At 37.9% G+C, this 22212-nt stretch overlaps 1 protein-coding gene across 1 annotated transcript in view; it reads right to left on the reverse strand.

Annotated features, from left to right (window-relative positions):
- The window catches only part of EDIL3 (EGF-like repeats and discoidin I-like domains 3), a 190868-nt gene that overhangs the window by 39661 nt on the left and 128995 nt on the right, over window positions 1-22212 (reverse strand). The window contains exons 7-9 of the mRNA XM_009331792.1: window positions 14605-14760; window positions 13364-13508; window positions 7620-7804 (exon numbers count right to left, since the gene is read on the reverse strand). Of these exons, the coding sequence (XP_009330067.1) occupies window positions 7620-7804; window positions 13364-13508; window positions 14605-14760 (486 nt within the window). The remainder of the gene's footprint in view (window positions 1-7619; window positions 7805-13363; window positions 13509-14604; window positions 14761-22212) is intronic.

Genomic DNA, 22212 nt, shown 5'->3' on the forward strand with positions numbered 1-22212 from the left:
AATAGTCATGCTGTATCTATTTGTTCCCTATTTCCCAGACACCTTGCAACAAAGGGCTTCTGTGCTCTGTCTCTCTTTCTAACAATCTCCTTGTATTTGGCCAGAGTAAAATCAATGATTCTACCAAGGCTCTAGACTTTGCTACCTAAATGATAAAATACAGCCTAAATACAGCATTGAAAAGGCAAAATAAACCAAGATTTTATGCTGCCTTATTTAATTTCAAGGCTTAAATTCAATTACCACTATAAACATTTCCATAAAATGAATTGCAGAAGAAAGCTTTGCAAAGTCAAAAGCAATTTAGGAAGGGCAATGCTGAAATGCACAATTTAGTAACATTATTAATGTGAATAATGCATTTAACTTGAAATGATTTGGGGGAAAAAACTGGGTTAGAGAGGGAGCTCTGGAATGGTCATCAAATATTTGCCGGCAGGTAACTGCAACTAGGAAATCAAGGCATACCTCTTAATACCATTTTTCTAAGCTATGTGTTTGTTAATAGTGTTAGAAAAGCATTGGCAACATACGGAAGGATCAGCATTAAAAAAACCCCCAAAAAACACTAAAGAAAAAAAGCTTGCTGTTCCTCTTGAGCTACACACTGTCTTAAAAGCAAACAGTGATCATCTAGTTGCAAACTTAACTCTACACTTTATGGGCAAGTGAAGAAGTCAGTAAAGTGATCTGTTTGGCATTCTAACCTAGGCAGTGCAAAGTAGGTAAATTCAACAATGTGCAGTTTAGAAGTGGGTATCTCTCTTTACCTGCTTTTGTCTTTGACTAAACCACTCGGAACTATTTGTCCATTACCACCTTATTCTACCACTGGCTGCTTTTCATAAGGAAATTTATCTATAGTAAGTTTCTGGCAAAGGGAAGATCCATATTAATAAATTAATCATGACCCGCCTTGTTATGTTGCTGCATCCTGTGAACTATCAGACTGTGTGAACAGAATATTACTCTGTGAAGCTCCTCATCGAGGTAAACATAAGACCAAGGAGATGCCAAAGCTGAGTGTCCAAGTCCTTCAAGCAGAAAATGACAGCTGCCTTGCCAAGCACCACAAGAAAAGAAAAACATGACTTTGAGTTGAAAAGATAAAATGACCAATATTGGCTGTAAAAATCTTTCAGTATCCCAATAAAAAGCATGGCACAAAGAAAGGTTGATCTCTGCACAAATTGTCTTTTGCCATCTGAAATCTGAGAACTCATTTTTCTACTTGGGAGAAATTATAATTAAAAAACAGTACCAACTTTGCATCTGAAGAATGAGGGAGACCTTTTGCTGCTGTACACGTAAAGGACATTGATTGCTTTCCTGATCTGTTGGTGATGGCTGTGGTTTATTGAAGCTGCAGAGAAGGATACATGCCTTTCGTTTATAATGTGTTATAATTAAGTTTACAATTCCCATAGAATACTGTATCTTTCAAAGACCAGTCACACCACACTGTTCAGCAGTCCAAGCCTTCTAGAAGTCATGTAATTTCCTCATTATGTTAATTACTAGATTGGTCTTAAACTAACATTTTATCCTATTCCAATTTTGTGTCTTTCAAGTCCTTATTTAATTAAGATGTTGTTAAGCATTTTCTTTTTTTTCCAGAGTGTGGTTGTTAAAATAAAATATTTAAGTTGGTGGCCAGACAGAAATGACTTATTTGGCTCCTTTAACCAGTATTAGTATTAATGCTTGCTTTGCTAACAACACAATTCAAAAGATAATTAAATGACCCACACAATTTTCTCCTTATGAATTGTTTTCAGCATTTAGGAAATGCTAAAGTATAGTGATTTCCTATCTAGTAAGCCTCTGCAGAATTCATTACAAAAAAACAGGTAAATACAACAAAAAAGGGGAGAAAGAGGCAGGTGCAATAATAGATGAGAAGCAAATACCACATGAGAGACAGGAAACAACATTCCTTTTCTTTAGTGACAGAACGAACACCAACATTAAAATAAGCTCAGCTAATCAATATGAGATGAAATATCATGTTCTCTTCCCATATTAAAAAAGGGAAGGATTCACCTCATGTAACTTTCATTATTCAGAAAATTATCTTCTAGTTTAAGCTAATTCTCTGTCTCTTTCTGTGGCTAAAAGAGTAAAGGCATATCCCCAGGGTGATTCATAACAGGAAACTTAAGACACTTGCTTAGGGTAGGATGAATTATTCCCTGATAGTGCTGTCCTCTTCCCATTGACTATAGAAGGAGCCTAAGCAACTGATTAGAAGTAGATATTTTAAGATATATATAAATTGCCTATGCAAATTTTATATATAGAATCCATAAATTTAAAAATTACTGTAGTTTAGTCCCTTTGCATGAGGTTATATAGCAAATAAATTGGTGAAATGCAAAAAAATGTCTGGATTGTCTCTCTAGGCTCGTGTTAGCTGTGCTCTGCACGAGGCTGACATAGCATTAGACATGGTTACCGTCTGTCTCCTCTTAATCCTCATTTACCTTAGTATTTAGACAATTTCAGATGGCGTGTTGGTGGTGCAAAGCACAACATGTACCACTGTCAAATTTTGTAAATACTGGAGAAACGTAGCACAACGTCTACTTTCTATAAGAGTACTCTCTAAGAAACACTGAGTAGAAGCTGATTTAGGCTTTAGATAACAACTCTTTCATTCAATCACTTAGAAGCTTAATCACTGTAAATAAATGCTAGACAATGAAGATAAGTAGAACTTACGATGGCATGAGACTTTGTAGATAGAGATGGTTTTGCACATACATAACAAAAAGTGAATAAATATTTGGAATACAATTTTGCCTTTGTTTTCAAACAAGAGACTTTGTGATGTAAAAAACGTATTAAACTAAAGCATAAGTCAATTGCAGCACTGAGACAACTGTTTTCTAACGGTGTTGATGAAAAATCTCAGTAATATTGTCTAATACTGGGGATTAGGTTGGCAGGAAAATACCTAACACAAATGTATTCTACTACTGGCAATCATCACATTTTAAAAATGTGTAGGTATATATATATAACAGTTGCTTTGCCAATCTTCAAACAATCTGCTATCTTTATCAGCAACTGGATTTTCCCTAACAGTGCTTATCTGATTCCATCACATACAATCAGCAAGAGAAACACTAGAATAAGACATTGCTTGTTGCTCCACTCTACTATTCAAGGGAGGGATGATTTTCTTAAATCATCTGAGCTCAACGGTAACTATATAAAAGAACTGTGGGTAAACTGTATCAGGTTTATTACTCATGCACATCAAGCTGCAGAATCTTCCACTAGCTTTGCAGAAAAATACAAGCTCCAACCAGAACCAGATGAAAGTAATTTTTGCAGTGAGTAAACTGTTTTAAAGTTTCAAGTACAACTAGAAACATAAAGCTACTGCAGTGCTGCTGGTGACCTGAAGATAACATTGAGATATAAAAGGAACCTCAGCAGGCTTCCAAGATGGGCATCTTTCTCAACCAGCTGTGCTCTGTAGAGATACAGGCCTTCAAAAAACCCAGCATATCACCGGTTTTAAGATAAAATACTACCAATACCCATGTACAATTAGAAAGTTAGAACTGGGATAACATACAAAACAATTTATGCAAAGGAGATGGTTGGGTGGAGAAGAAAGCTCCAACTATTTGGAGACACCAAATGAACTCAGACGCCTCAGCTCCAAGGAATATTGCAGAGGATGGTAGATCAGAGAAACAGCATCAGAGAAATTACTTGCTGAAGCACCAGGCAAAGGACAAACAGGCGAAGGCATTAAAGTACAAGGTGTTGCTGTCCTTATTAGGCAGTGAGAGAGTGGGAAATCAATACAATAATGGATGTGGCATCTGCTGATCTAGCAGAAACAAGGAAATATTTAAAAACATCAAAACTTAACTAACAGTAAATAGAGAAACAGGAGTTTAAGCCGCTGTCCTGATTTCATAATTTATAACTGCAGAAAATTAGTAGTAGAGTGAGAATGGATTTTGAGAAAAATGTTAATTCTTTTGAAAGATAGTCTTGGCGAGGAAGATGAGATACAGAACGGTGAAAAACTGTTTACAAGAGCAGTCACCAAGCACCTGAAAGATCAGTAGGAATAATTATCAATAATCTTTATAGCCTTGGTGCCTCATCCTGGGCATAAGGCGGGAAGTACTTTAACACGTCCTTTAATGTCAAACAACTGAAGAAATGCAAAGTGGGGTGACTGGCTGGAATGACAGTCCTGGACTGTGTCCGAGAGGAGCAGAAGCACTCTCCAAACGGGCAAAGCAGCCTGGTCACTGTAGTTCAGCAAGAGATCCTGGGAAAAGCCTGTGAACTGGTTCAAGGTAGCAAATGATGCTGACAAGCAAATCAAAGTAATGAGGGAAATGGACTGCCTTGAAGGAAAGTGAATTTTAGGCTTTTCTTTCTTTTCTCAGTAATTAACCTGAAATGCTTTACCTCACTTAGTTTATGCTAATTTTATACACAATTATGGGAAGCAAACCATTACTTTTTTTTTTTTTTAAATTTCACTTCCCCACCTCCCCCCAGTCTTTCATTTTACTGTCATTCAGATAATTTCACAGAGATGTCTCCAAAATGAAGGCAATCCCTAAAGAAAAGCATTCAGGAGCAGAGAGAGTTGCTGGAACTTACTATTTGCATTAGATTTGGTACCAAGCCTGAAGAGCTACGTTGTTCTGTATCACCAAACTGCATAGATTTCAACTGTGATGAGTATGGAGACACTAAAGAGGCAGGTTACCTAAGTTAATGGAAGATCCTGTGCCATTAATTAGGTCAGGTAACTGACATGGCTTCTGCAGCACCATCTTTAAAGGAATGGCAAGAGTGCCCTTGAACAGCACATGGGGGAATTCAGACCCAGATTATGAGTGAGCTGGAAAAGCACAATTTTGGTCATCTAATCTCATTAACTTTTCCCCCACATCACAAAAACACTTTCTTCCATTACTAACGATGGTGTTTGGTGTAAAGGAGTGTTGCGTGGGGAACCTGGAGTTCATAAGTGAGTCGAGTCTAGATCACAACAGATTTTCAACAGTGGCAGCACCAATAAGGTGAGTATTCTTCTTGAACCCGAAAATGCACAGTCTGTTTGCAGAGCCACATAATACTTCATATTCCTGCCCTCTGGGGCTAAATTATGGATGTAGCTATCCAGAACACTTTAAAACAAAGAGCATACTTGTTAATGGATGCATTTTTTAATACACAGAAGTTTCAGCATTTTCCTTTTTGAGAGAAAACAGAGTAAAACAACCCCAGCTCATGATGGAGAAGAATTTATCTCTAAGGTTCATCCAAAAGTGCTGTGAACTGCCCATAAGCAGCAAGTAGCATTTATGCACATGATGCAAACATCACCTCTCAGCAACCATTATCACAGCAGGTGCTCTGAGATATGTGTCAGCACACAAGTTTTTAAACAGAGGAACAGTTGATAGCAATGGCATTTGGGCATGGATTCCCCAAAATAACTGCAAGTCAAAACAGATCTGTTCAAGTCATCCATATACTACATACTACAACAATAATTTTTAAAGGCATTCAGTAGGCTTTTACCCAATTTTATAGGTTTTCTAGTGAAAATTATAAAAGATAAACCAAATAAGGCATGTGGGGAAAATTCAAAAGGCATGGAAAGCTAACACTGTGAAATATCATATTGGTAGGCCAGCTCCTTTAGGAAAATCCAGAAATCTATTTCTTACTTTAAGCCCGTTTAAGGATACCATGTAATTGCTATTGGGATCATTCCTTGTAATATGTATTTGCTGAGGGAAAAGAGCATACAAATAAGTTTGCTTTCACATGCTTTTTCTTATAAATGTGTTTTGACTGAACTCCATGAAAGTAGCATGATGATAAAATTGCAGTCAGTGTGTTTAAAAGGTTACAATACAATACTCTGTGTTTTAAAGAAAAAACAGCAAAGAGAACAATGAATGGATGAACTTAAATGAAAGGCATGTCTTTCTTACAGAATCATTACCTAGACTTGAAGCATGTCAGCCCATCTCTACTTGTGGACTGAATTCAAAACAATCAGCCTATAGTAGAAGCCAACGACCAGTTTAAGTACTGAAAAAACAAGTGGTTTTAATATCACCTGTTTTTTTTTTTTTTTTTTTTTAAACAGGAAATGTTATCATCCTCTTTTGGAAAAATATCCTAAGTATAATGACTTTCAGGAAAGGGTAAATTGGTCATATTTCTGTGAAGTTACTGGGCTCATATCATGGCCATATGACAAATGAAATAAAAGACAAATATTTCTTCACAACTTTCTTTTGACCAGATTAAAAAAAGTATGCCTGATACTTCAAGGACTTGCAGAGACTGTGCAAGTGGTCAGATTCAATTTTCAGGTTCAGGTAGGTTCAAGTATAGCAAGACTTGGAACAGGGTGGAAAATTTTAGAATATAAGAATTAACTCTGCAGCACCTTGCCATCTGTATTTAAGTAAAAATCCACTGTCACCCACAGGAGGAATAACACACCACAGGATATTTCTGTGGAGTCTCTGCACACCCCTGGTTTCTTGGGATCACTGTTGGGGTTAAATATGATACAACTGCCTCTCTTTTATGTGGAGAAACATTTTCATCTGCTTCTCCACTGTAAAACACAACAATAAAATCTTCCTCCTCTCTAGAAGTTATTAACTGCTGTTTCAATAGGCTGCTCTAAAATACTTTCAGCAAATCCCAGGATCTTCAGTTATTCAAAACTTAAATAGACAAGGCAACTGCTCCTTCCTTTCAGTACGTGTGTAAACTTGGAGAAAAGAGAGTAATTATATTGCTAAATTGCTTAGCAACTGTAGGTAAAAAAGCTAATATGTCATAATTTATATGTGAAAAGATTTCAGGGGGTTAGTAGCTATGTGTAGTGCTATTGAGGCTTCCCACTGAGAACTGCACTGCAAACTGGCAGCTGACTCAATACACTGCTATTTTCAACAATTCAAAAAATATAAATATGTCAGCGACTGGTCAAATAGGTTTCCATACTGGTGATTTATTGCAGTCTTTCACATTAGCGTACTACTGATTTGTATAAATCACTCCCAGGCTGAAAACAACCCCTGTGCACAGCTTTATAATGAATTCAAGTGCTGAATCAGTCTTGCTAGCTTCAGAGTGACATCAGAAGGTAATTTTGAGCAGTCTCAATTAGACAGAGATAATTTCTGTGAGCCAGATTTGCTAACGTGCACAAAGCTGAAGTAAGTACACTTTTCCAGGGAACTTTGGAAGGACAGAAGGGGGGAAAAAAATAATCTCTCTCAACAAAAGAGAAGCCAGTGAAACAGATCTGCAACTAGTATTTGTGTCCATTAACAAAGGAAAATTCATGGCTGTTGGGCAACTCATAAGGTTTGGTAGTGGGGGTGAAGGTTTCCCTAAGCAGGGTTTACTGCAACTGAGGTACCAAAGACATGAAGATCTGTGTGGGCTTTCATAGCTTCATCATCCACATGTGGCAGAGTTAGGATGGTTACACTCAGAAGCTGAAGAATATGAGTACAATCCTAAACCAGTCAACCTTCCCCATACCTGAAACACAAAGAAGGTAAACATTTGGGAAAATGCATGTGAAACTTTACCTGCAACCATTGTGACTGGTCATTGTGGCCGGAGGTCCAGGCATTAACTTTGCCTTGCTTGTCCAGTCGGGCTTTCCTGGGCTCCCAAGCAAACATGTCCATGTTGAGTGTTCGGAAAACACTGGAGGCAGTAATTTGGTAGTCCTGTATATGTCCTGATTTCATCCCCAGGGGTTCAGAGCAACCTGGAACAGTAAAATAAGATCTGTAACACTACTGACTTATCTCTGTAAGTGGTTTAGTTTTTCCATTATGGAAAAGAAAAGTAGCAATTCTCAAAGAAAAGGCTTTAATCAAGACTATTGTTGGAGGAACTTGCAAACAAACAAATGAAAAATAGCCAATTCAAGGCACTTTATTTCAACACTACCTTGGAAGAATCAAAAACAAGACAGAGAATTCAATGTATTTTATCCTGGCATAAATTTATGAAGGCAAACAGAAAAGATTACTTTTGTCTCTTCTCATCTTGGTTTTATTTTCCTGTCCAGCAGCTTGCTTTTGTTTCCCCTATTCAGTTTGATTTTATCATGCTTTTATGCCATATCACATCGACCACGTGTTTGCCTACTAAGGAAACATTAATTTTTCTTAAAGCCAGTGCTGAAGTAAAATGTCAACAAGCACTGAGCCTTCTACACTTTTGAATCACTTGATGCCTAGCCAAAAACTTAGAAAGCCCCAACACCCACTGACAGTGGAAGACTACATAAAAACAATTGTGAAGGAGGGAGAATAGTAGGAGATAATAGCTTAGGAGAAATTGAGCGTTAAAAGCTTATTTGTTTAAACCAGGTGAATGCCCCACATCATTGAGTTATTTTGATTGTAGCAAAAGATAGATCTTGGGCTTCTCCTTTCTCTGTTGGGTGTCCATGAAAAAAAAAACAAACCAACCATTAATAAGTGAATCTATGTTCCTCTGCCTTGCTATTTTACACTGGGAACACAGAAGGTACATTTGGACCTGGAAGAGAGAAGCAGCAAGCTGACAGTAGGAGAGACACCCTTCAAAAGCAGCACTGTAATAACAGCACTGGAAGCCAAGATGACCTGCATGGTTTTAAGATTAAAAACATAATGAAAACAGAGGCAGGTCAAGTGGCTGAGAGTGAGAGGGCTGCTAAGAGATCAGGAAAGGTGGATGTGTGGCTGGGTGGAGTAATGTTTGATGGGTGTTTGAGAAAAAGGTGAAAGAGGGAGATGGGAACATAAAAAGAAGCAGTTTTCTCATTTCCTTCCTGCCCCAGCTGCCAAAAACCTGCATACATGCAGTTGTCCCAAAGCTCTCAGTTCACAAATTTGGTGATCCTACTTAGTTCAGTAGCTGACTTTATGCAGCTAAATTGCAAATACTATTTTAACATACTCTAACTCATTGAGTGAGAGTGTCCCCAGGATCTGACATACCGGGTTTTGCAGGGAGTGCATCATCACTGGATGCACAGAACCTTGATGTTATGTATCATTGGGAAGACAGAGGTTTTCCACCTGACACTCACATCCCACTTCGCTGAGCTGGTTCCTATCAGGTAATCACTTCCTGAGTCACCAGCTGTGTTTCTTAAAACACGCATGTTGTGAAGGCTTTCCTGCTGGGACCATGACCCTGCTCAGCTGGTGTCTCTTGACAGAGCCAGAGCACCGTGTGCCCACTTAAAACACCTTCAAAGTTTTTATCTTGTTTTTCACTGTATTTGAGCTAGATATCAAAGCTGGTTCTCTTTTTCTTAAAGTCCATTTCCTCCACAGTATGTTTACCCAGATTTAAAGACCTGATTCTTTTTTAGTTTCTTTGATATTATTAGCAAAGACCTTTTGGTCAGATTCTACTTTCTGTTTCTCCTGTAGGTTTAACACACAAAATTAAGTGGAATTATTAGGGATTCAAATCAGGAAGGTAAGACCAGGCCCTTTGTGGGGGGTTTAACAGCAGGAGCAAATGCATATTACCAAAGACAGATAATAATAATATGCTCTTTAATGTAGTAACAACTGTATTTAAAATTTGAAATACTGACATGTTTCATATTCAATTAAAAAATAAACAGAAAACAGTTAATTTTGGAAAAAAAACCCAATCTTCAGAACTGATTCTCAGTGCACAAATGGAAATTGCACAGCCTTGTCTGTAGAATGAACTACCTAGTTCAAAACAACAAAACAATTTTCCTCGGAGTAGGAGGGAGCAATTGATAGCACAAATGAGAAAGACTCATCTATCGCTTTAGAGAAGGGCTTTGCTTGTTATTCAATTCTGAAGCATCACTCCAGGATCACAAGGGCTGTCGGCAGGAATGTTTCATCTGAGGAATCTGAAGGAGGTTCCTGACACAAAAACATGGGTTGTCAAAACTGTTTTTCAGCGCTGGTCCAATCCATCAAGAATAGTTCTATCTTTTCTGAGTATTATTATTGATTTATGAAACAACAGATGTGTCTGCTTGTGTGTCTGTGCATGCCTGCATATATTAATAGGATTTCACACTTGCCTTCCTTCTCCACTGCCCCAAAGGGAGGAGGAAGACAGTTGTTAAAGGTAACAGGAGAAAATGAGAAGAACAATGAGAATAGAAGACACGAAGATGATGCACACGGGTGGCAGAACAATGTCTTAGTGCTGTGTCACAGAGAGCAACAGCTGACCCAGTCACTTTGCAGCTCCTGTGGCACCCTGCTGCAATGACAGAAGATAATGATTGTTTATTTTGATAGGTGAGCTATAACCTAAAGCGCAAAGGACAGAATCATCAAACTAGTACAAAACTTTGTGTCTGTAGATAGTCATCCCTCCTAGAAGTGTATGTATAATAATGCTTATGACTCCCCGGGACATCTCCTCTTCACTGCACTGTATCTTCTTTAAATTTGCTTTGCAATGGCCCTGTGAAAGGATTCAATCTCCCTTCCCATTTTTACAACCTGTTAAAGCTGGTGAGAGCTGATGTAGGCATACTTATGGCTATGCTCAGTGGAGCATCTTAGGTCAAAATGTTTGAGATGCTTTGGATATCACCATCTGTGATAAATACCTGATAACTCTGTATGTTTAAACCTATCTGGATATAAGTTTGCAGTTACTTCTTATTTGGTCTAGCTCAATGAAACAGGAGCAGTGAAATAATGAGAATAAGTGTGGATTAGCATCTGAAAATTGAAAGAATCCACATGAAGGTTATTCTCTGTTGACTCTTCTGGGGCCACAATATTTTACTCTTCAGTCTCTGTCCTGTACCATGCACCTGATCTACCCCTTCTTTCAAGAAAGCTGAAACCCTCAAAGGAAATATTAAATATCCAATGCAGTGGAAGCAAAACCACAAATGGATCTGCAAGCAAAGGTCTGCATGTGTCTTGTCTTGGGCCAGAATTCATGCAGTATTGGCAAAAGCAGCATAGGTCAATTATTTGAGGGCAAGGGTGATTTTGTTTTGATTAATACTGTGATATTTTTCTTTTCTGAAAATCAAGAGATTTTAAAAATTTTCTTCCTATTAATGAACATAGGATTCCTTTCCAGACTAGGTAGTGTGGAAGATGAACAAGGGGAGGCGAATCTAGTATTAAATGCAGATGTTACAAAGTCCCCTTGTGTGTCAGTTTGTGTGAATGGTACCTATAAGTACTGTTAGGATAGAGAAATAGTTACCAGAGAACAACATGCCAAAATGAGGCAAATTACATGCTCAGAAGATGCTAGAAGTCTCACAAGGTTGGTTAAGTTCTGGAGACCAGCATCCCTCTGCAAGAACTGACAAACTCAGAACACCAAGAATTTGCTGAATTGGCACACAGCCACTAACATACACGAGCACCAACAATGCATGACATGGACCGCATGCAAGAAGGCAGAGCCTGCTATATGCAGACGTTTGAGTATGTGAGTGAATTGCATGAGTAAGTGACTGTGTTGTGTGACCAGTTATCCGTTTTTAAAAACAACCGCTTGATGCTACTATTAATAACAGCTTAACGAATAAAGGCATTCTAATAAACAGTAGCTGTGATCTGTTTCTGCCCCCACATCAATACTCTATGAAGGGAAGGGAATTTACAACACAAAGATATGCAAAACACAAGTAAGGCAGGACCACAAGGCCATGAAAATTAATGCCTAATTTATTCATGGCCAGCTCCACAAGCATTGATCATGGTTTTCAATAAGATCTGAGCACAGGTCCTGGTAAGTAAAGCTATTTATGACGCTAGAGCAGACTATATTGAACATTTTGCTGCAGTTTGTCCTAAGAAAGAATTAGTTTTTATGATAATCTGGTGCTGCGAGACAGTTTCCCTCCCTTCAGTAGTGACTCTCTTTTCTAGCACCAGGACTTGTTAGAGAAGCTAGACCTCTCAAAGTGTTTTTCTGCCTAAGACAGACCACCTGGAATTAGAGTGAATTAGTCTGTCATTATGTTCTGCTGAGCCTTGGCTGCCTGCAGTTCTAAGAAATTATGACCTTGAAACTGTTAGGAGACCACTGAAATGAATTCACTTCAGTAGCTTTCACAGTTCTTTGAGCAAAACAATTCCTGGTCATTCTGACAAGGACTTACTCTAAATTGTGGTTCCAGAAATGGAAGACATAAAAAAAAAAAATCTAATAGACTAAAGCAGCTAGACAGAATTTTCTATTTACTCTCAAACCTACCTATATTGGAAAAGGACTACAGTGAAATTAATGCATTAACTTTTCATTTCTGAAGCTGGTTTTGATGCCACTAGAGAACTGAGAATTATTTAACTCCAGCTGTTTTGATATATCATTTGTGAACTGGATGACTATTGTTCGTACAGTAAGCAGGCAGCCACATAAAAATCATTCTTAAAAGAATTCAGTGGAGCGCTCCCACTGGTAAAAGGTTGATCTCTTGAAAAAGATAAAAAATTTACATGCTTTACTGAATTTGTAAGGGAACATGGTTCTTGCAGAGAGTGGCTATAGGTCAGGCTTTACATTTATGAGCTATAACTTTTGCCACTACAAACCTTAAGAGGGTTTATATTGGCTCCACTTGTTCATTTACTTTTTGCTATGAGAAGAAATCCCTGCTTCTGCTAGAAATCCAAAAGATAAATCTAAACTGAAATCTTGACTAAAGCAGTCCAGCAAAATATATCTTATTGCACTCTGAGTGGTCCTTGGCAGCAGCTGAAGCACCCTTGTCCCTCTGAGGATGTCACACAGCACATCGGCGTGGTCACCCAGCAGCCAGGAGAAATTACTCAAATCAGCTTTGATGCCTGCTTCTGCCGTGACTCTGCTGCACAGCACTGCACAAACAGCTTCGGCTCTCAGAAACTGTTTTCGGTGCTTAGTTCAGGCTGTGCCAAGTGTAACTGTGAGTTAGAGACTCTCTGTCTCATGGTCTGCTTAGTGTGTAACATAACAGGTCCTGATAGCTGTTGATACTTATTAAAACTGCTATAAATGACCTTTTCGAGGTTGCACATAATAGGAGGCAAATGTGCACAGAAAGATTTACAAAGTGTTATTAGGTTGCTACCACATTATCCTACTACTATTACTGCCCTACTGCAAGCAACTATTGTCACTTGCATCATTTAGGTAAGTGTTGTTGCTTATATAATTTACATAAGAAGAGATAAATAACTGTCTGGATAAACTCAGCCCCGCCAACTGCATTTCACCAGGAATAAACTGCATGTGGTTTAGACCTCAGGCACAAAAATGCGCTGCTTGATGGTTGACTTCTGAGATGCGGCGATTGCAGAAAACCCACCTGACAGTTCACAGCCAAGAAGTTCCATTCTCAATGTGCAGTGTCTTCTGCACACCTGAGGATACAGCCGTACATACTGCGACTTAATTGGAGGGGTGAAGGAGTTAGCGTACGGGGTGTTGTTGTCCACATTTCCACGAAACACCTGTGATAAAATGACATATCCATAAAAATGTGCCAGGAGGATTAAGGGAGGTTCAGTGGATTTCCACATCTCAAAAGTATCTGCATTGTTCTTCTGACCCTTCCTGCACATTTCTCTGCATGTTTTTCCCAAATAAAGGCTGTTTTGTCATTTCTAGTGCCCAACATACAAGTTTTTAAGCAAAACATACTGCTATTGCCTTGCATCGGCATGCGTTTGCCACCCGCACTGAATCAGGACCTCTATCTCGTCACTCCTAGAAACCGAAGCTACTAATGCAACTAGATTATGTCTTCTTTTCTAATTAGTGTATTAGATAGTCCCAATTCAATTTAGCCTGCAATTATTTATGCTGATTGACATTTATTTTTTTCCCTCTACTTCAAGAACCTGATCCAACTCCCACTGAAGTGCACTGTAACCCTCCCATTGATCGCAGAGGGAGCTGAATTAAACCTATAAGCATTCTTCTATTCACTCCTCACTCTAAACAGATATGCTTGTACTTTGTTTTCTTCCCTCATTATATACCTCTTCACACAGCATTTTAATTTCCTAATAAAGAAACTATGTCTAATGCTGCAAAGTGCCTTAGTTCTCTCTTAACTTACAGAGTAAAGGGATTTTTGCTGCTTTGTATGCACATGTCTACAAAAAATAAGTGGTAACTATAAGCTGTAAACACATACTTCCCACTGGATGATACTGTTTGTGCAGTACAGAGATTAGCATTGATGAATGGGTTCTGTGTTTTTAAGGGTTAACACTAATCTGCCAATGTAATAAAACTAAATTGAAAACAGAGTAATGAGTAATTACTGGTAAACTAATTAAAATGAAAATCAGTTAAGTGTAATAAACAGGATTATCCTAGCCTTGGGACATAGTATTTATACAACCGTCAACTAAAGTATAAGAAATTCTTAGCAGACAAAAAGTGCAAATTTATTGATGGGGTTTTTTTCAGAGAAAAATAATAACAAGGCAACCTATATTACACTGTCAGGCAATTATGCTTATCTACTAGACATATCTCATACTTCTGAAGGCAGCTAAACCATACAGATGTATTCATATACAGATGACTTAATCTTACCATATCTTCATTTGTGCCTTTAACTTTATACATTGTCCACGACTTCCCATCATTACTGTATGCAATTTTGTACGATTTTACATATTCCGGACTTCCAATCCTCTTGGCACCTTGAGTTATAACTCCGGTGACTCGCATCTTCTTCTGCAGGTTTATCTGAAATAACAGTACAATGTTATCACTAACCATCTGAGGGACACAATTCTGATTCTAGATTCCTTTGATTATTTTTCCTTTTTTTTTTAGTGACAGAAAGGAAAAAAACATAGCTGGAACATTTAAATTACTATCTTTACTCTTGCATTAATTCCTTTTGTCTTTCATTCATTTCATGTACATATGCACATAAATAAATGAAAAAAATTGAACCAAAAGCCTATACTATGCTTATGTCTTCATGTGTATGTGTACACACACACACACATATATATTATTGATATACAGGATACTACTGGTGTATTGCTGGGATACAGCATATTACTGGTATATAAGATTACTGCTATATATTTCCTTCCTAAAAAGGAAATGCAATAGTGTAATAATTTACCAAAGGTTGAATCTTCTGTTCTATTAGAAGCCAATTTGCAATCCCATGCAAAAAAGCCTCAGTTAACTTCAGGTCAAATTTCTTTGTGAAAGAAATGGATGTTCTGTAAAGCAAACAAATAGAACTTTCCTTGATTCTCATTGAAAATTCATATATTTAAAGATCATGGTTGAAATGCTAATCCCAAAACAGTCAATAGGAAAATATCAGTGGCTATCAACAGATATGAACATTCCCTCTACTTGTCTGAGTTGACCTCAACACTTTGAAGTACAAAATTAAGTTGTACAGAGAGTTCAACTCTTTTCAGACCACCTTAATTTTGCCTTCTTTATCCACCTATGGTATGGGAAAGGCAACTATATTCTCACAAAATTCAGAATGTGATATTCAAATCAAACAATGCTGGTATCATCAGTCTCGTCCCTGCAGTGAAGTCAATCATGAAGCAATCTGGCAATTGCACTCCCACCCTCTCGCTGGTAGGCAGCTGAAGTCTGTAACTTTTGCACCAAATGAAGCTTAACAAAGAGCTGTCATACTGTGAGGATCGCGTGAAGGTGCAGGCAGATGTGTGATAAAAGGAGACGAATGGAAATACTAGAGAGTAAACAACTGGGACAATGTAAATAATACATTAAACTACATTAGCACTTGTCTCCTCCGTATGAATCTTATCTCTGCTCCCCAGTTAGTGGAGCTGACCCGGTGCACTCCTTACTATTTGGGATAGCAGCCCCAGTACAGGAATATGGGGAGTCAGAGACAGATCGGGTATCTGCTGTCCAAATACTTTCTTCCCTTTATTCTTTACAGTGTGGTCTCAATATTTGCTTTCACTTGGTAATGTAAACTAGCCTCTATTAAGGATGTAAGATGATCAAATGTCAGTGTTTCAATATCTTACTGAGTACACAATGGGAAAGTGAAGAAAGACAGAATCTTACTGCTGTTTTTTTTGAGGGAGTCTAGCTATTTCTCTGCTACTTATCTGAAATAGTTTGGCTTCTGATATTTTTCTTCTTGAGGCAAAAGGAATTTCAGTGTAGTTTTACCATAGTTCTCCCTATAAGAAATTAATAAATACGCCTACACCTTTAGAATAACAATGGGTACTTTAGAGGCTTAGACCCATTGAGAGAGGAGAAGCTGCCTATAAAAGATCAGATTTCTTACAGGATCTTTCTCACATATGCCAGGAAAACTCAGGAACATTTGCAATTGCGATGGGGACAATGGACTCACACCAGGAATTTAGACAGGTATAAATTAGAAGAGATTCAGGCCTTTTTATAGTCTTGGGAAAACTTATTTCCCCCCATTCCAGGTTTCCCAGAGAAAAAAAAAAAAGACATTATATTTGTAAGAGGACAACTCCAGAGATTACTATCAGCCCCCTAACTACATTTACAAATGCAGTTAACATAGAATAGTAAGCAGTTAGACAGAAAGGTTTCTGGAAGTCTCTTACGCAGATTTCACTCTCTAGATGGAATTAAAGCATATTAATAAACAGACAAATAAAACAATTTTTCATATATTTACAAAATTGTTAATAATTAAGTGAACACCATCTTCAAAAGAAAATTAGATAGCAGAGTCAAAGAGAAACCAGGCATTGATTAGTTGCCATTTGCATATACTCACTAGTAGTATCTTCACAGTTCACTGCTTGGGAAAAAGAAGATGTAATGCAACACCAAATAATTTTTCTTTCATCCAGTTACGCATACACCTAATATTCTTTCAGCTTCATTCCCATGTTTTCTTTTTCCAGATAATAAACTCAGGGAGTTTTTTTGGATGAGAATTTATGCGAAAATTTTTCTTCCCTGTTTACTTGGAAAGAGTAGTTTCTAATGAAACCATGGCTTTAACCACTGGATGTTATCTTCCCACACTGGCTTCTTTCCATGCTAAAGCCTCCATCTCTAATGCACAACAAATCAACCACTGCACTTCAAGAAGCAAAACAATAGCAAAAAACCCATCCAAAAGGAATCTGCCAAAGAGTTTAATACTATGGTTGAAAGTCAAACTTCAAAAAAGAGAAGTCTTACTGAATGAAGGGAAGAATTGGTCAGATAATCATAAAAATGAAACAAGAATAATTTAATTTTTAAATACTCATTTAGCATACATACTGTTTAACCTGTGTTCTTTGAGTTTCAGGAGGTAAAAAGCCTACCTTTTTTCTGCTATATACCAGCCTGCTCTATACCCTTATCTGTGTATCTGTACGTATAAGCTGTACAATTTTATTTACTTCTGTTTTAACAGACAGAATCTTTCCTGTTAGAGGCTTTCTTGATCAGTATCCATACTCTTGAGTCACAAACTGAGCTTTGGCTTTAGGCAATGTTGAGCTTGATATAACACTGGAAATAAAAACAGGATGCTGTGTTTTGCAATTAGGTCTATATATTCTGTCAATGTTTGCAAGGAAATCCCAGTGAAAAGGGAACAAAAAAGCTTTAAAATCCCCGCAGCTTTCTTACATACAAAATCCCCATGGGGCTAACGTCACGCCTGTGGCAGCTCCTTTCAGTGCATATGGATACACCAGGAATTAATTGGCCCTTTGTGTCTGTGTTCTTTTATGTGTTTTAAATTTTTCAAGTCAGGGCTTAGCAAAACCCAAAATATTACAACTGTGCAATGAATATAATGAAGCAGGTGTTGAAATCTTTCTTACTTAATATAGTTCAGTAGGAAGCAAAGTTCCCCACATGAAATGTGAACTAGTTCTTTTAGCACTAAAAGCATTTTCAAAGGTATTTTTCTGCAGCAATTGTGAAGAAAAACAGCTTAGGAAGCTCTGCTTTGTGGATTCAGATCTAGGACAGATGTTATATATTCTAATTACATGCGTGACTGTTTTAAAACAAAGAGGTGAAAGTCACTAGGATAAGTACAAGAGTTTAACACACCTCTTTAAAAAAGGTAAGAGCTTATTCAGTTATAAAAGACCCCTTATCATTACCTAGATTAAGTGGAAAAAATCAAGGATGATAGAAGATCAATAGTATTTTGGGGGATTTACCCCAGTAATTTAAGTATTAATGCATGGTAAAGACCTTGTGAGAAGATACCTGCATAGAAATTTGACAAAACTACTTACTGCAAAAAAATGAGACTGATCAGTTCTACCAGCCCTAGTTAAATTTAAGGTTATTTTGAGAGTAATGGATTCAGACTTGATACTCGGCCCCTGTCCATGGACCTGCGTTCAGCCACAGCTCAGAGGGGGCTCCTGGGTCCAGCAACTTCCATGGGACCTAATTCACCCAACATACGTCAGGGATTTGGCTGCAATGTTCACAAGCAGATCCAAGGATGCCCGTTGCCCTCCATCCTCATGGCATGAAGCTTTTTATGAAACTTGGGTAAGGTGCTGTTTAACACCTACAGGTAATGGAATCTGCCTCAAACAGGTTTTGCGTTTCAATGAGGAAGTTTTCTGGTGCTAGAATAAATGATGAACACTGAATCACTCAGGTAAAACTGCGTGTAAAAGAAAGCCAGTAGTCTGACATCAATTCATTTAAATCTGACGCTACAAGAAACAGATTAAGTCTACACAATATGTGGTGGATGATGCAGTCACCGAGCTGATATTGTGAAAAGCTTAGCTAGAGCACAGGCATGGCAGTTAACTCGAGTTAATAGACAGTGCTGAGGGACAAGATACAATACCTTGGAGTCAGTGCTGTATACACTGTCGAAGGCTGAATTCATGTACTGCCAGTCACTCGGTGCCTTCTATACTATGTCATATAGCCAAAACTAAGAAAAACGAAAATCACTTGAGGCATACTCCCTTGAGGGCAGTGTATGCCCAAGAGCTGGGGAATGAAATCTACTCTAGCAGTTTAAAAAGTTCCCAGCAGTCCTTGAAATTTCTTTTAACCTTGTTCCTTTCAACCACCACAATCATCCTGACTCCATGATTAGACCACTTTTATCATCACAGCAGGTTATAGAGTCATGGCCTCTTTCAACAGGAGGGGAAAAAGTAACCAGCATGCCGTGTTTCCTGCTCTCAGGACTGATTCTGTAGGAGTAATATCTATTAAACAATTTTCACTGGTGTACTAATGTTTTTGACTGCAGTGACTCACACAAATCTGTTTTAGGGTGCTAAATCATTCAGTTGTCAACACTGATGAAGACATAGCCAATCATGATTTTACTGGAACTTGAAAAAATCTATATCAGAAAGGAAATAAAACAAATTAAAAAGAGTATCTACCCAAGAGAAAGCGGCAATATGAACAAAGTAATTTTACAAGTTCCTGTAGCTTGCGCAGTGCATCATTTTCAAAGGCAATTCAGAACCAGTCCTGCAAATCTGCATGGTGTGTGTGCAGTGAAGCTGCACACAGTGAAGTAAATGTAGGACCATAGCACAGGAGGGAACTGCTTCATGCTTGTTTTCCATAAACAGTCCAAAGGTCTCCACAAAACAAAGACCAAAAATAACTTCCCAGAATGCTTAACAAACCTTAGAATTGTAGAAAAAACTCTAAATTCACAGTCATAATATGTCAATGTAACAGGGCAGCAGAGATTAGGGACAGCGCCAGTGGAAGAAGTTCATATTCCTCTTCAATTTGTGATCAAATATTAGTATATTCAGTGTCCAAAAGCTACGTACTTGACAAAAAAGATTAAAAATCAGTTGCATATGTCTCATCTACGTTATTACATGCAGGAGAGGAGAAAAGGGACGAGAAGATGGAGTGACTTTAGGAAGACACCATATGTGATGCTCCTCGCCAGAATACATAACCATATTCCCCTCATTTGTTATTGCATTATTAGCAATAACACTACTAACATTTCATACAGAACAGGTTTGTCTGAAGAATACCTTAAGAGAAAGCTTCCGAGAAATGCTCAGATTAAAGCCTTCATGAAACGCTGGGTCTTTGAGACTGTAAATGTAGTTTTACATGAGCCTTCATTCATAAACGGAAATGCAGTTTATGGAGAACCATGGTGTTTACCTGTTTCAGTTACAAGATACAATAGCATTGCTATAAAAATTCTCCATCTTTTCTGGCACAAAGTATGTATATTTTTACTAATACTCACTATTACTCATATAAAAATAGGGTTGAATAAGGGATCAAGGTTATACTGGCATTCAAAGATTTATTACAGCAACCCTTCCCTGCTGATTTCATCAGTTTTTGAAGGATTGAAATTTAATTTTTGTCTTTTTTTAAAGAAGTCATAATTCTGACAAAGCTAGATAGAAAGCACCCGCAGAACCATTTTCTGATGAAAAATAGGGACACTTGCCAATGGAAATGTTTGTAATAAACTCAGGAAAGGAGTAACCTGACATGATTCCCTCAATATTGGGAAATTTAGTGAGCCTGAAAGCTCCCCCCCCATGTTTCTTTTTCCATCTTCAAGCATTAGAGGCCCTGAACACGACTGAACATCGATGTTTCACACTGATGAAACGTCAAGAGCAAGGGGCTGCAGAGCAGGACTCGGCATGTGATGAGGTGCAGGAAGGTCGGAGCAGGTCAGTTACTATTATCTTCCCTGTTGCAAAGCATTGCTGGCACCTGGACATAAGGTGCTCATATATCTTGCCTGTCTGTGGCTTTTTGTTACTCTCCTAATCAGCACTGTCAGCAGAGCTTCTCCGGATTTAGTTGAGGGCGTTAATGCAGTCGGCAAAGTAGCAGTGATATGTGTTTTAACTAGCATCCAGATTAGGTAACGCAGTGATTTATCCATGTAGCACTCCAGCTGCTGCTGCTGTTCTGGAAGGGGGTTTATTACGTGGAGAAAAGCCAACATGTTTTATCTTATAATTGTGATAATCTCAGAGAACTAACACGGTCATTTGCTACAGGTCACTTTACAAATAATAATTCCTAACGTGATTGTGGGATTGTACCTTGCAGACAAACCAGTTAAATACTCAGTTTATTCTGATCCCAAACCCTTTTTGTTTTGCTTATATGGATGCAGATCCAGCGAAGTCTTTTCACTACTTTGCTATTAAATCCTCTGCAAACTCATCCTCCTGATACTGTTGTTTCAAGCGTGCCTCGCCAGACTATCGTATCTTATGGTAACAAGAAACATCTCTCAGGTCTTCCCTGTACTCACTTACAACTTAGCCCCAGCCAACCATCTAAAAGCAACTCATTACTTTTGCTATCTTCAATTAGACTATTTATATGCTTCAAGTTAGGCATGCTGAATCAGAGACGCAAATTGGCCCACTGAATTAATTTGCCTGTCCATGAAAAGATCAGAATATATGTTAAACCCTACTTGTATGGAAAACATAAATACAGGGATTGTTTGGCCCATGTAATGCTAATACGGAGAAGCATATGTTATGAATATTACCAAAACGCACTCACTGCGTTTGGCTTTTTTTGAGAACTTTCACTTTATGCCTCAGAGAGTTTACGTAATTAAACAGACTAAAAACTTGCCTGGTCTGTTTCTTCTTGCTATTAAGTCATTATTTTAGTCCCAAAGGTGGTTGTTATGAATGCTGTTAACTGGATGATATGAATTATTCAAATACCGGCATGTTTAGACTGTCATCTCAAGAAGAGGCCCATAATCAATCTCACGTTGTTCAGAGGTTTGTAGCCCTGTAAAATTTCATCTCATATACAATGTATTGATTAAAAGGGTATTAACTACCTGCAATTTAAGGTTAGCTAAGAAACACTAAGGTCATTTATTGCTATTATTTATTCCTTCATAAACGTTGAACTTGTAAATACTCTTCCTGTCTTTGGCATGCTAATGCCTCCCAGAAAGAACTTCTCCAAAATGTCTAGAATACTTCTTAAAGTACCAGTCAAAGAATGTGTAAATAAAAATGTCAGAGAAAATATCTGTATGTATTTCCACTTGTAAAAAACTTTGATCAATAGCTTGTAGAGGTTAGAAGGTAGGATGATAGACTCGGGTCACAGAAACAAACCTGCACTTTTCTTTTAATCCTACATGAAAACCCTCTTCTTTAGGGAAAAGAAGTAAATTCAAAAGGTACAATATTAAAGTCACCATGA

This window comes from Pygoscelis adeliae, unplaced genomic scaffold (genome assembly GCF_000699105.1).
Source record: "Pygoscelis adeliae isolate BGI_AS28 unplaced genomic scaffold, ASM69910v1 Scaffold19, whole genome shotgun sequence".
Classification (NCBI taxonomy): domain Eukaryota; kingdom Metazoa; phylum Chordata; class Aves; order Sphenisciformes; family Spheniscidae; genus Pygoscelis; species Pygoscelis adeliae.